Raw genomic sequence first — 11,519 nt, 5'->3', positions numbered from 1 at the left:
TGCTTTAAATCCATCATTTATTGCCCACAGCTCATTAGTATTACATAAATCACAAGAGATTGAGAAATTTTCTGAGAAAGTTAAAAAGACACTGCGAAGTCCCCTGGGAGTGGCCAAGGCATGTGTGCTGGTGACTCACTCACACTGGCCCAGGGCTAGAAAACCACCTTGCTTCCGTCCACTGCCCTTGTCCTCTCAGGACGTCACCCTGCTCCCAGGCTAGAGGCCCAGGACAGGAGACCAGCTGGCTCACAGTCAGGAATTGGAAAAGGGGTCTGTTGGTTATCTTGACATCTTGGGCTTTTAGTTCCTGTGCTCTCAGATTGCTCTCTGGAATAGGAGAAGGGCATCCCCAAGCCTGAGGGAACGTTTGAAGTGACCAGAGGAGGGTACACCAGGGCTAGAGAGAGAGCCAGTTGCAGGTGTGCCCTTTCTTCTGGCACAGCTGGGCCAGGCCCAGCCCTCAGTGGATCCCGGCTCAGCCTTCCCACCACCCCTAGTTATGAACCAATCTGCCCACGAGGCCTCCCTTCCTCTGTCCTCAGCAGAGTAGAGGACGGATGTTGGCCAAAAGTTTCCCCTCACGGTATTTTTTGCAGCCAGACCAGGACTTAACAGCATGGTCGCCTGAACCTCCGTCACAATTACCCTGAGCTACAAGGATCCTTTGCCACCCACCCCTCCCACTCCCAGGAGAAACCCCCTTAGCTCACGTGAAATTGCATTCAGAGCATGACCGAAAGCATCCAGGAGACAAAGTAAGTAGGTTATGAGATGCCGAGGCCACAGGGCTCCCAAGACTCGGGCAGGGGTGGGGCTGGGCAGGGGCAACCAGCACAGAGGCAGAGTTGGAAAGACCCCATCTCTGCCAGGACCCCGGACGGGGTGGGAGTAGAGCTGGGGTGGTCAGTTTTGGTCCCAAGGTGAAGTGCAAAAGAACAAGACCCTATGAGAGGTGGGGCAAGGTGAGCTTGAAGTGAGCTTTTCCAAAGAGGACCCAGACATGCCCAGCCCCCAGTCATTGGCTCATTCACATTATGCCAGGATTAGCTAAAAACGACCTGCCCCTCCAACACTGTGGTACCCCCTCTGCTCCTCATGGGCAGTGGGTGGGCTGCTCCTCAGGAGAGTGGGGAGCCCTCAGGGCAGCATCCTGCAGAGCTAGCGGGGGGGGCACCAGGGCCTGCCTGGGCGGTGAGGGCAGCAGGGGCTTCTGAGGAGTGCGTGGTATCAATGCACCTCACAACTACCCTGCCCTAAAGATGGCAAGAGCCACCCATGGCCACGCCCTTGCCGTCCTGCAATAGCCTTTTCCTGCAAGTGCATGTGTTCATCTCCGGCCAGGTCTCTCCCCAGATGAAGTCGCCAGGGAAGCAGAGGCCCTTTGGCTGCATATCAAGGGCTCCATTCAAGTCGGGGTCAGCTGAGGGATGCATGGAGGCCCAGGCTTCCTCTTTGTTTGGGCCTTTCAGATGGGGGTCAGGGGGCTTATCTTGTTCACCCCCACCTCAGGCCCTGCTTCCTCTGCAAAGCTCCTGTAGCACTCTCCCCTTTCCTCGCCTGCAAATGAGAGTCAGCAGCAAGGGGCCTCGGAGGCCCATGCAGGGTGAGAGGCAGCGGCATGAGCATGTGGGCCCGCACTCAGGCCCAGGCATGCACGCTGCCTCTTCCCTCAGACCTGTAAAGTGTTTGGCAAAGGTCAAGTGCTCCAGGAATGTGTGTTCACATACAGAAGGGCAAGGTGCAGGTTCTGAGGCCAACAGCTGGCCATTTCCAAGGGAGCCTGCCCCATTCCCAGTCCAGTGTCCACGCTGGGGATAGGCCTGGGATACCCAGCACCTGAGCAGGACAGGCAAAGACAAAGTCTAGTTGGAAGAGCAGGTGGGAACCCCTCAATCCAGTCCTCTGGTTTCAGACAGGGAGTGGAAACCCAGCGAAGGTAGTGGACACGTCCAAGGTCACACAGCCCATTAGTGCCAGAGCTGGGGCCTGCTGTTCCTGGGTTGATGCTCTCAGGTAGATGCCTAGAGATCTGGGCTTTGCACTCTCAGGCACGAGACCCTCCTGCTCAGGAAATGGTGGGCTGGGGCAGGTGGCCCAGTGGCTGGAAAGGACAGCAGTCAGCCTGCCTCCAGCCCTACCCTCAGTCCCAACGCCCAGCTTCCAGCCTGTGCCTGGAAGGAAGCTCTTCCCGCAGAGGGCAGAGTGCAGGCCACGGTTCCCGCCAAGCTTCGTTCTTTCTCAGGACTTCCTGCCTGGAGCTGGGGTCATCTCGGGGTCTCACATGGATCAGGGCTCCGTGGAGGGTGACACCAGCCTCAGTGTGTCACTGGGTTTCATGCAGAGGAACTGGTTCTGCAGGTGTGGCATGAAGGCTGGCCACACTCAGAGCCAGCTGGCCAAGGAATCTTCTAGAGGCCTCCAGTGCCCCTTGACTTCCTGGGCCACCTCCTGAGGAACTCAGTCACAGCTGGTTCATCCTGTGAAGTGTAGACTTCCTCCCCTCCCCTCCCTAGTCCAGCCCAGCGCAGCCCAGCCCAGCCCAGGGAGCTATCGGGCCTGGCCACAGTAGTATCTTAAATCTACCAGCCAGGCCACCAAGGCCACCAGGCCCATTCCTCCCACCACCTGTTGCATCCGGGCAGCTGCAACCAAGGCTTCATTCTGATAAAAAAGAAAAAGAAAAAAGAAACCAAAGTATAAAAGGATCCTAATCCTACCCCGTGGGCACTCTACAATTTTTCAGCTTCACACATAATTGTGCTAAGTAGAGTTTTGACAACCCCACGTAAGGCCCAGAAATGCACTTGATTATTTTTCATAGTAAATGTGTCAGAATTCCTCTCCCTTATGTTAAAGTGTGAATAGATTAGTCTCCCTACCACTGTGGGGGGAGGGCTCCCGCAGGTAGCCCAGGACTGGGGGGTCAGCTGGCCTCTCCCTGCAGGTGCAGCCCATGGGACTCCTTCCCTGCCCCCAACTCCCGGCCTGGACAACGCTCCGTTCCCCAGGCCGGCCGGCCACCGCTCACAGCCCCTTGTTGTACACCACTGTCCGGCTGCTCGTGGCCCGGGCAATCTCAGGCTCTAACTGGGTCGTTTCGATCTGAGAAGAAAGTGAGAACAGAGAGAGGAAAGGTGAGGGGGATGGGAGGGAAGGGGTGAGTGGGGAGCTGGGAGTAGCAGTTAGGACCACCTGGTGCCCACACTTCTCCCCTCTGCCCCCGGCACCCAGCCAGGGCCCACGTGTGCTGCCTAATGTTACGTCTTCCTTCTTTACTGCTCTTCGGCCCAGGGGCTCACGATACCCCTTCCAGCCCAGGTCATGCCTCTTCCTCTGCCAGCACGTCCATGTGGGGGAACGTCCTACCCTCTGAGTTCTCTGTCTCCCTCATCTCCAAGGACCTTGTCCCCGATGCTGCATAAACCACTCCCAGGACACACCCTGGGCCTGGTCACCCCCAGGGCTGCTCCATCCAGACTCCTTAAATCCAAACCCTGCCCTCTTGGACCCCACCATCCCCTGTCCTTCCAGCACCCCACTCACTCTCCCTATCCGTTTTCGGACCACCAAGACCCCAGCCTCAGACTCCCTACGGCTCAGACTTCACATCCTCTCCCTCCAACCCGGACGCGAAGGGCCAACCACTTCAGCCTCTCCGAGCTGCAAGGCCCTTCTGGCCTAGACTGGCAGAAGCCCTGCTTTGGAGGAACCCAATTATGCATCTACCTTCTCTCCACTTAAACCTGACCACCTAGCGGAGATCACTCAACACTCACTGCCCCTGACTTTGGCTGGACCCTCACAGTGGCCAGACAATCCCCACCCCTGGGCCACATGGCCGGTCAGCTCCCTCTCCCGTTCTCTGCAGAGGCCACCTGAACCCTCCTCTGCTCTCCTCAGCCACGCCACCCTCAGCTCCCCACTCACCTTCCTACTTCGGAGGGAAACCAGAAGGCATCAGAAGACACCCCTCAGCTTCTCGTGAAACCCACGACCTACCTGTGTCCACACTCTGCTCTGGACCTGCCCTCCAGCTGCCCCGCTGCAGCTATCCCTCCCCCCGAAGACCCCACTCTGGAGACCACTGCTGGACTGCCCTCCCTCCTTCCCACCTTTTCAGCCCACTGACTCCTGTTCATCAGCAGAGAACCTCCCACCCCACAGAACCTCCCCTTAACCCCATGTCATGCTCCAGCTACCACTGGGTCTCTCTCCCCTCCAGCGGCCACATTTCTCCAAGGCGTCGTCCACACTGGCCAGCACCACCTCCTCACCTCCCACTGACTCTCCAACCCGCAGCAAATCTGGCCTCTGTTCCTACCACGCTCCACAACAATCCTCCTCTCCAAGGTTACTGCCAGCTCCCTTTGTGTGGCACCCACTGGACACTTCTCAGGGTCTCAGGGTTCCTCTTGCCTGCACATAGCCCCACAGGTACTTAAACTCAACCCATCCAGAGCAGAACGGAATTCCTCATCTCCTCCTGCCCCACCCCTGCTAACCACACCGCCACCCAATGGTGCTCTGGCCGGAGACCCTGGGGCCTCCTGACCTCCACTCTCCTTCCCTCCCCTCAGGTCTCACCCACTCCAGTCCCTCCCCCACCACAGCCAGCGGGAGCCTCTCAGCTGCAAGTCTGGCCATGCCTCTCTTTGTTATGAAATGGCTCGTTGGCCCCACTGCCCTCCCAGACCCAGTGGGATCCCTGGATCCCTCAAGATCCAGCCCCTGCCTCCCCCTCACCACCCGGTCCCTTGGACTGGAGACACGGCACACCCACTTATCACGGTGCCTCAGACACACTGGGTTATCCCCACCCCGAGTCTTCGCCTGAGCTGCCCCTCTGCCACGTCCTCTCCTCCCCCACCCCGATTCCCTCAGCTTTAGACATCTTCCCTCATCCAGGCTGGGTACGGCCACCTCTCCAGCCCCAGTCTCCCCTGCACTTTGTATAGCCGTTGTAGCATGTGGTTCAAGGCTGCCCGATCACTCATCTCCCCCTTCTCCGCGTTAGATCACAAGCTCCATGAGGCAGCGAGTGTGTGATCTTGTTCATCCTGCATCCTCAGGGCCCAGTGCCGGGAGACAGTAGGTGTTCATAAGTGTTGAATCAATGAGCGGAAGGAAGAGAGGCAGAGGGTACTGGGAGGTTGGGGTCCCCCTGGAGGCTCCACAGCCGCCCAGATGTTGATCTGCAGCTCCAGGGACTGATCTGGTGGGGACACCTGAGCCCCCAAACCTGAGGGAGCCGGGAGGGAGGTGCTACCTCTGTGGGGGGCCCCAGCCTGACACCTGCCCTGGACTGAGTCAAGGGAGCACCGGGCCTTTGAAACTCAGCTCGCTGAGCTTGGTCCCAGGTACCTGCTATACATCCCAGGTACCTGCTATACATCAAGACGTGGCAACCCTGGGCAGTAGGCAGGAGGTGCCGTAGACTGCACGGGCTTTTAGAGAACTCAGTCATGTCCGAGACCAGACAAGAGGGGATTCAGTGTGGACAACAGCTGGTGGGCCCGGTGAAGTTCCTGGAGAAGGGGGACCCTCTTCCTGTAGTCCCTGGTACCCCAATACCCAGGCCACTTGAGAGGGCCAAAGAGACAAGAGCTAGGCTCAGGGACCAGGCCTCTTTCCCACCCCCTCTCCTCAGACCACCTCCTCCCTCCATACCCCTGCCGGCCTCCGAGTCCCCTCCACCCCACCAGCTCTCCTCGTCCCCATGCTGCCACTGACACAATGCACAGCGCCCACGCTTAAAAATCTAAATGCTTTTGAAAATGTTTAACCTAGTTAGACAAATTAGCAAAAATTTGTGCAAAACAATTTAGGTATTTAAAATATTCAATGTTTTTAAAAAACTGGAAAACTGTTCTTAGCTTTCAGCTGCAAAAACCAACAAAATATAACATCCCAGCAATCTTACCATGAGGTGTAACATAACCCTTCGGGAAAGCTGTTAAACAGCTACTGAGGCATCCTGGGAAATAGCACTTCATTTATTCAAATGCACATATGTCAGGCTTTTGCACCATATGTCATTCCAAGCTATTTACAGTAATAATTAAATCTTAATCAACGTTTAACCTCTGTAAAATGTTTGAAGAATCCTAATCACCCTTCAGACTGCACTAATGAAGGAGAAATATATAAACATAAAAGGAAAATGATGCATAGATATCACGCTGGAAAGAACAGTAATTGCAAAATTGTATTTCTTTTAAATATAATCAGTAAATGATGTAAAGTAAGCCAAGGAGTATTTTAAGTTAAGACATCTTGGATGTCAGAGGTGTGAGCAGCTAATTTTGTTCTGCTACCCATAACAGATGTAGCATATTTTATTTTAGTGCCATTATTAGCAACTTCCCTTGCCGGCTTTCACTGAAGCACTGAGGCCCGCATTAAAATCGGAGAGGCTGCTCACCACCACAGTGGAGGACCACGGGCCAGGGCCACGGCCTACTCGGCCCGTTCCCTGGAGGGCACTGGCCCTGGTGGAGACCGAGGCCTCACCCTCCCAGCGGGGCTGTTGCAGACCCAGGCTCGCCACCGTGCTGAGGGCAGCAGGTAGGAGGGAAGCAGTGGGGGAGACACAGGCAATGGGAAGGCTGCGGGGGAGGGCAGTGGACGAGGCCCTCAACGCAGGAGCAGGCGTTTAGGGACAGAGCTGGCATCTAAGTCTTTTCCTCTCATTTCAATTCCATCGGCCCGCAAGTCAGCAGATGTTCATAGCTGCCAACTCCATACACCAGGGCTGGACACACAGAGATGGACCAGAGCAGCCCGTGCCCTTGAGAAGCTTCAAGTCTAGGGAAGGAGTCAGAAAGGCAAGCAGATGGATCCCAGAGAGACAAACCAAGTGCCATGGAAACTGGGAGGGGGTGGGGGTTACCGTGCATTGATGAAAGAACAAGGAAGGAAGACTTCTCAGAGGAGGGAGGCCAGGAAGAAACAGAAGGTTTTGATAAGAGAGGGCAGGAAAAGCTTGCTGGGGAAGAGAAAAGCATAAGCTGGCCAGCATGGCATGTCGGGTGTGGGCAATGCTGGGCAGGTTGGGAATGTGGCAGGAAATGGAGGTGGGGCTGGGGCAGGCAGGTCCCTGTAGGCCACGGGAAGGTGTCAGCATTTTACCCGAGGGCAATGGGGAGTCACGGAAGGATTCTGAGCAGGGGTGGTCCAAGATCCCTGTCTCGCTGGTGGTGGTGAGCACGGAGGATGGACTGGAGAGGTGAGTGAGGGGGCAGCTGAGGGAATCAGAGAGAGGTGGTAGGTCCTGCCCTGTGATGCTGCCAGTGGGGGCTGACAGGAGGGTGTGGGGATCCTTTCTGAGACGAAATCCATAGGAGTTGATGACCAATTCCACGTGGGGGTGAGAGGGAGGTGTCGAGGATGACTGTGCGTTGGATGATTCCTAATTCTAGCTCAGGAGCCTGGGTGGCTGGTGACGCCGTTCTCAGAGGCAGGGGAATATGGGGGGAGGGGGTCAGGGTGGGAGGGTGGCAGGCCTGGGTCCCCCAGGTTGAGAAGCCGGTGAGGCAGACAGGTCTCGGGGGCGGAGCTCTGGGCAGGGGCCTGGGCAGAAGCGTGAGCCCTGGCTATGTGAGCGCAGCCAGAGCCCCGGAGCGGAGGAGTTGCCCAGAAGAGCAGATGGCAGGGGAGGGCGCCAGGCCTGGGGAACAGGCACATTTGAGGGGCGGGTATAGGGAACAAGCCCATGATGGCGGCCTTGGGGGACCAGCCCAAGGGGCGGTGGCAGTGATGGAGGGCACCACAGACAACAGGCAGCACGGCAACGCCAGGCAAACAGAGTTTCCAAGTGGCCTCGGTGAGGGCTGAGAGGCTTTGGTCTTGGCAGAGGGATTTTGGTGGGATTTGGTGACCCCCTAGAGTCCAGATTTCCTAACCCTCACTCAGCCTCTCACTGCCATCCTGGGCCAATTCAACTGGTCATTCGTTAAGACCTCTCTAGTTCTCTGACCATAGCTGGGGGTTGAGCCAATGGCTCACCGTCTCGAGGGCTCATGGATGTCGGGACCACTGAGGGTCCTCACCGCTGGGCTCAGCGGAGGAAGCTGGGGCAGGGACCCCCATGCTGCCTACCCCTTGAAGATCACCTCTCTGAGGTGTGGGGGGCCTGAGTCCCCGCCACAGAAATCACATCCAGGGCTGTGCTGGTAAATGAATGAGATTCAAGTACTGAGTGAGGGCAACTAACAAGCTTCAGGGTCCCAGAGGTAGGGACAGGGTGTGTGTTCCCTTGGGGTCCCCCGGCTATTTGGGGTAAGGGAAGAAGCAGAAGCCGGCTCCATGTGCTGTGTCAGCAGCAGAACAAATGGTGTGGTGGCCACAGTGGCTCAGAGGTGGGTTGTGGACGGAGGGAGATCCCAAGGCCCAGTGAGAGGAGTGGATGCAGCAAGGAGGGGTCACTATCATCAGCCCAGAAAAGACTAGAGCCCCAGGGTAGTAGGCCAAGGGCAGGGGCTTGACCACAGATGAGCTCTGAGGGGCCTCCTCTGGGGAGAAGGTGACAAGGAGAAGGAAGGCTGGGCAAGGAGTGGCCACAGGGAGAAGGGGTGACCCAGTCCCGGCAGCCAGTGCGGGGCCAGCAGGAACCTGTGGGTCCCTCCATTCATCTGGTGAACTCCTCCCCAGGTGCCTGATGGCCAGTCATCAGGGGACCTCAAGGGAAGGCGGGGTCTGGGATGGGGAGCCAGAGCCCTGGCTGAAGTGATCAATCAGCACTGGTTGATGGCACCCCCCAGCCCCAGAACTGGGGGTGCCAAGAAGACGTGGGCTTGTTGGAAACAGCTCGCTTTGCCATGACATGAGCAGTACTGACCTGCTAGCACTCTCTAACTCCCAGGCAGAACCTGCACCCTGCCTCCGAGACAGCTTCACCCGGATGCCCTCCCCTCTCAGACCCTAACCCTAACCCTAACCCTATCAGAGCCCCAAACCCCAGCCTCCAGACCCAGCTCAGACCCTGCTGCCCCTTGTCGCAGATAGCCCCAGATTTCCGGTTGCATCTAAGGTCAGAGGCAGCAAACACAAAGCACGAGCCTCTCTGGAGCACCCCCAGGCCCAGCTGGCCCCAGAGCCCCCTAGAACAGCCTGAAGGGCTTCCTTTGTGGCGCTGGAAGGGTTAACCCTGAGCTATTTGCCTCTGTCTCCTGGCTCATCTTGGGTGGGGGGCCAGAGTCAGGAATGCATTTGGGATCACCTCTGCCTCTGCAGCCTCAGAGCACACACACACCTGCAGCCAGCAGCCAGCAGATAGTTTACATATTTGAACCTGGAGCTAAGGTGCCGAGACATAAACAGGAAACTGGATCCCCGGCCTGTGCCCCATTTTCAGGGGCTTTTACCTACTACAAAGAAGTTCCTCCTACTTGCCTTTCTTCTGGTGGCTTTTCTGCCTCCTTTTCAAAGGCATTGGGCTGGGGGGTGGGGTGTTCAGCGTGACCCTGTGACATGGCTCAAAGCGGCCTCCTGCTCCTGGCCAGGGGTCTGGGCCTCTGAGGGTCCGCAGGTGGTGGCAACATTGACACAGGTCCAAAGCCCAGGCCGGCACCTGGCTGACCCTGTGTGCCTGAGGCCTCTGCCAGGTCCGGAACCAACTTGCCTACTGGGCGGCCACATACCACCCTCTGTCACCAGGGCTAGGCGGGCCTCAGGTCCTGCTCAGATACACACGTCCAGGCCTGAGTGTTATCCTGCGTGTCCTTGGAGGACAGGAGTGTTAGGCAGGAACTGGGGAGCAGCTGAGGCCTGAGCCTAGATCCGTGGGGCAGGCCTCTGGTGCTGGCTCTGGGCTCCCACTGCCTTCGCAGTGAATGTCAGACTCCTTGGCTGGACACTCAGGGTCTTCTGCGACCTCCTCCAGCTTCCTCACCCACTGGCTGGTCTCATGCCCAGTACGTTGTACGTGTAGGCTTTGAGGCCTAATCCTCCAGGAAGCTTCCCCTGATCTTCGCAGACCAAATCCATTGCTGCTGCCTCCGGTGCCCCCAGCCGATTACACCCCTGCAGCTGCAGGCCAGCTGTGAATACAGGGGCCCCCCCACCGCACCCCAGCGTGAGCCACTCACCCTGTGCCATGTGCATAGTCGGCCCTTGGTAAAAGTTGAATCAAACTGAACGGCACCCCCCAAGTTCAGGAACCCTTATCTTATACTTTTCCATCCCCCCTGTGCGATGTGCACCCACGGAATGCTCGGACCACCCCCTCCCCCCATTTTGGAGCTTTGCACTGTTCCTGGGTGCCCTCTGGTGGACCAAACTCAGAATCATTCTCTGTCCTCCATCTTCTCAAGGTCTCAGTTTCCCCACGTGTGAGGTGGAAAGATTTTTCTACTCCTGGGGCTGGGATGTGGATAATACCAAGAAATGGATGAGAAGGCCCTTTGGAGGCTTAGAAAACCTGCTAAAGGAAGGCAGGACCCCGTGGCTATCCCACCGGCAGGCCGGGTCTTGCTCGCCTGTGTCTCCTCACGGCTCACAGGGCCCAGCGCTTGCTGTGGGCCAGGCATGTTCTAAATACTTCACACATACTGATGCATTTAATCCTCTCAGCAGAAGCTTTGCACAACCAAGCCTCCTCCCTCCCTGTCCTCTATTCAGCTAGGTGTTTTAGAAGGTCCTAGAAAGAACTGGGGAGGGATGGGCTGAGAGGTGGCCCTGCTGAGGCCTGTCACCGGGGCATGTGTGCGCATGTTCGTGCACGTGCTCGTGTGTGGGCCTGCATGCACGCGCAGGTTTGGGGTGGGGGTGTGTGGAACAGGCAACGTGACAGGTGGCGTTGGCGTTCCTGGGCTCCAAGCGGCTTTGCCATTCCCATCCGTCCCTCCTGGGGGGTCCTGTGGGCAAACTCCAAGAAAGCAGCGGGCAGGGAGGCGGCAGATTTCTGATGGCAAAAATAGCCCGCTTCAGAGTTCAATAGGGACTGATTAAAGCAGTAAAGGAGAAAAGCCCCAAACAAGCATCTCCAAGCAAAGTAGGAGAAGGATTTGAGATTGGAGGGGAGGAGCCACGTGCTCTGGGAGATGGTGAATCTCTGTGGACTCAAGAGGGACACACTACCCCCTAGACATTGCTTCTGGTCTCATATCAGCCCTGGAAGAGTGGGAGAAGCAGGAAGCAATGAAGTCAAGGTGAGCCCAGGTGAGCCATGCTCTGTATTAGGTGTTGATAAATGGTGCCAGTTCTCAGCCTTAGGGACACCCTACGAGTCAAGGGATGGAGAAAGAACTGTTGTCCTGGGGAGGGAGATGGGACGCAGAAAACACATGCGACCAGAGTCTACATGTGTGGGGAGAGACAGATCCTAGGGGGGCTCATCAGGGAGGACTTCCTGGAGGAGGGACCTCTTCTAGAACAGCTTGAATGTGGACCTGAGCTCATTCCCAACTCTTCCCTGTTCTTGGTTGGGAGTTCAAATGCTTTCTCAGAGAAATGGAGGCAAGCTGGGGGAGACATTTGCTTCTGCTAGGTCACAACTCCTGGCCAAGCTGGTTCATCAA

At 57.1% G+C, this 11,519-nt stretch overlaps 1 protein-coding gene across 2 annotated transcripts in view; it reads right to left on the bottom strand.

Annotated features, from left to right (window-relative positions):
* Positions 1 to 11,519, bottom strand: part of SFXN5 (sideroflexin 5) — a 115,244-nt gene continuing 103,725 nt past the window's right edge. For both annotated transcript variants that reach the window (XM_059942964.1, XM_059942961.1), the window contains one exon: positions 1 to 3,105. In XM_059942964.1, coding sequence (XP_059798947.1) covers positions 3,028 to 3,105 — 78 coding nt within the window. In that variant the 3' untranslated portion in view covers positions 1 to 3,027. The remainder of the gene's footprint in view (positions 3,106 to 11,519) is intronic.

The sequence above is a fragment of the Balaenoptera ricei genome, chromosome 13 (genome assembly GCF_028023285.1).
Source record: "Balaenoptera ricei isolate mBalRic1 chromosome 13, mBalRic1.hap2, whole genome shotgun sequence".
Classification (NCBI taxonomy): domain Eukaryota; kingdom Metazoa; phylum Chordata; class Mammalia; order Artiodactyla; family Balaenopteridae; genus Balaenoptera; species Balaenoptera ricei.
The sequence above is the reverse complement of the archived record's forward strand: the minus strand, read 5'-3'. Positions and strand labels throughout refer to the sequence as shown.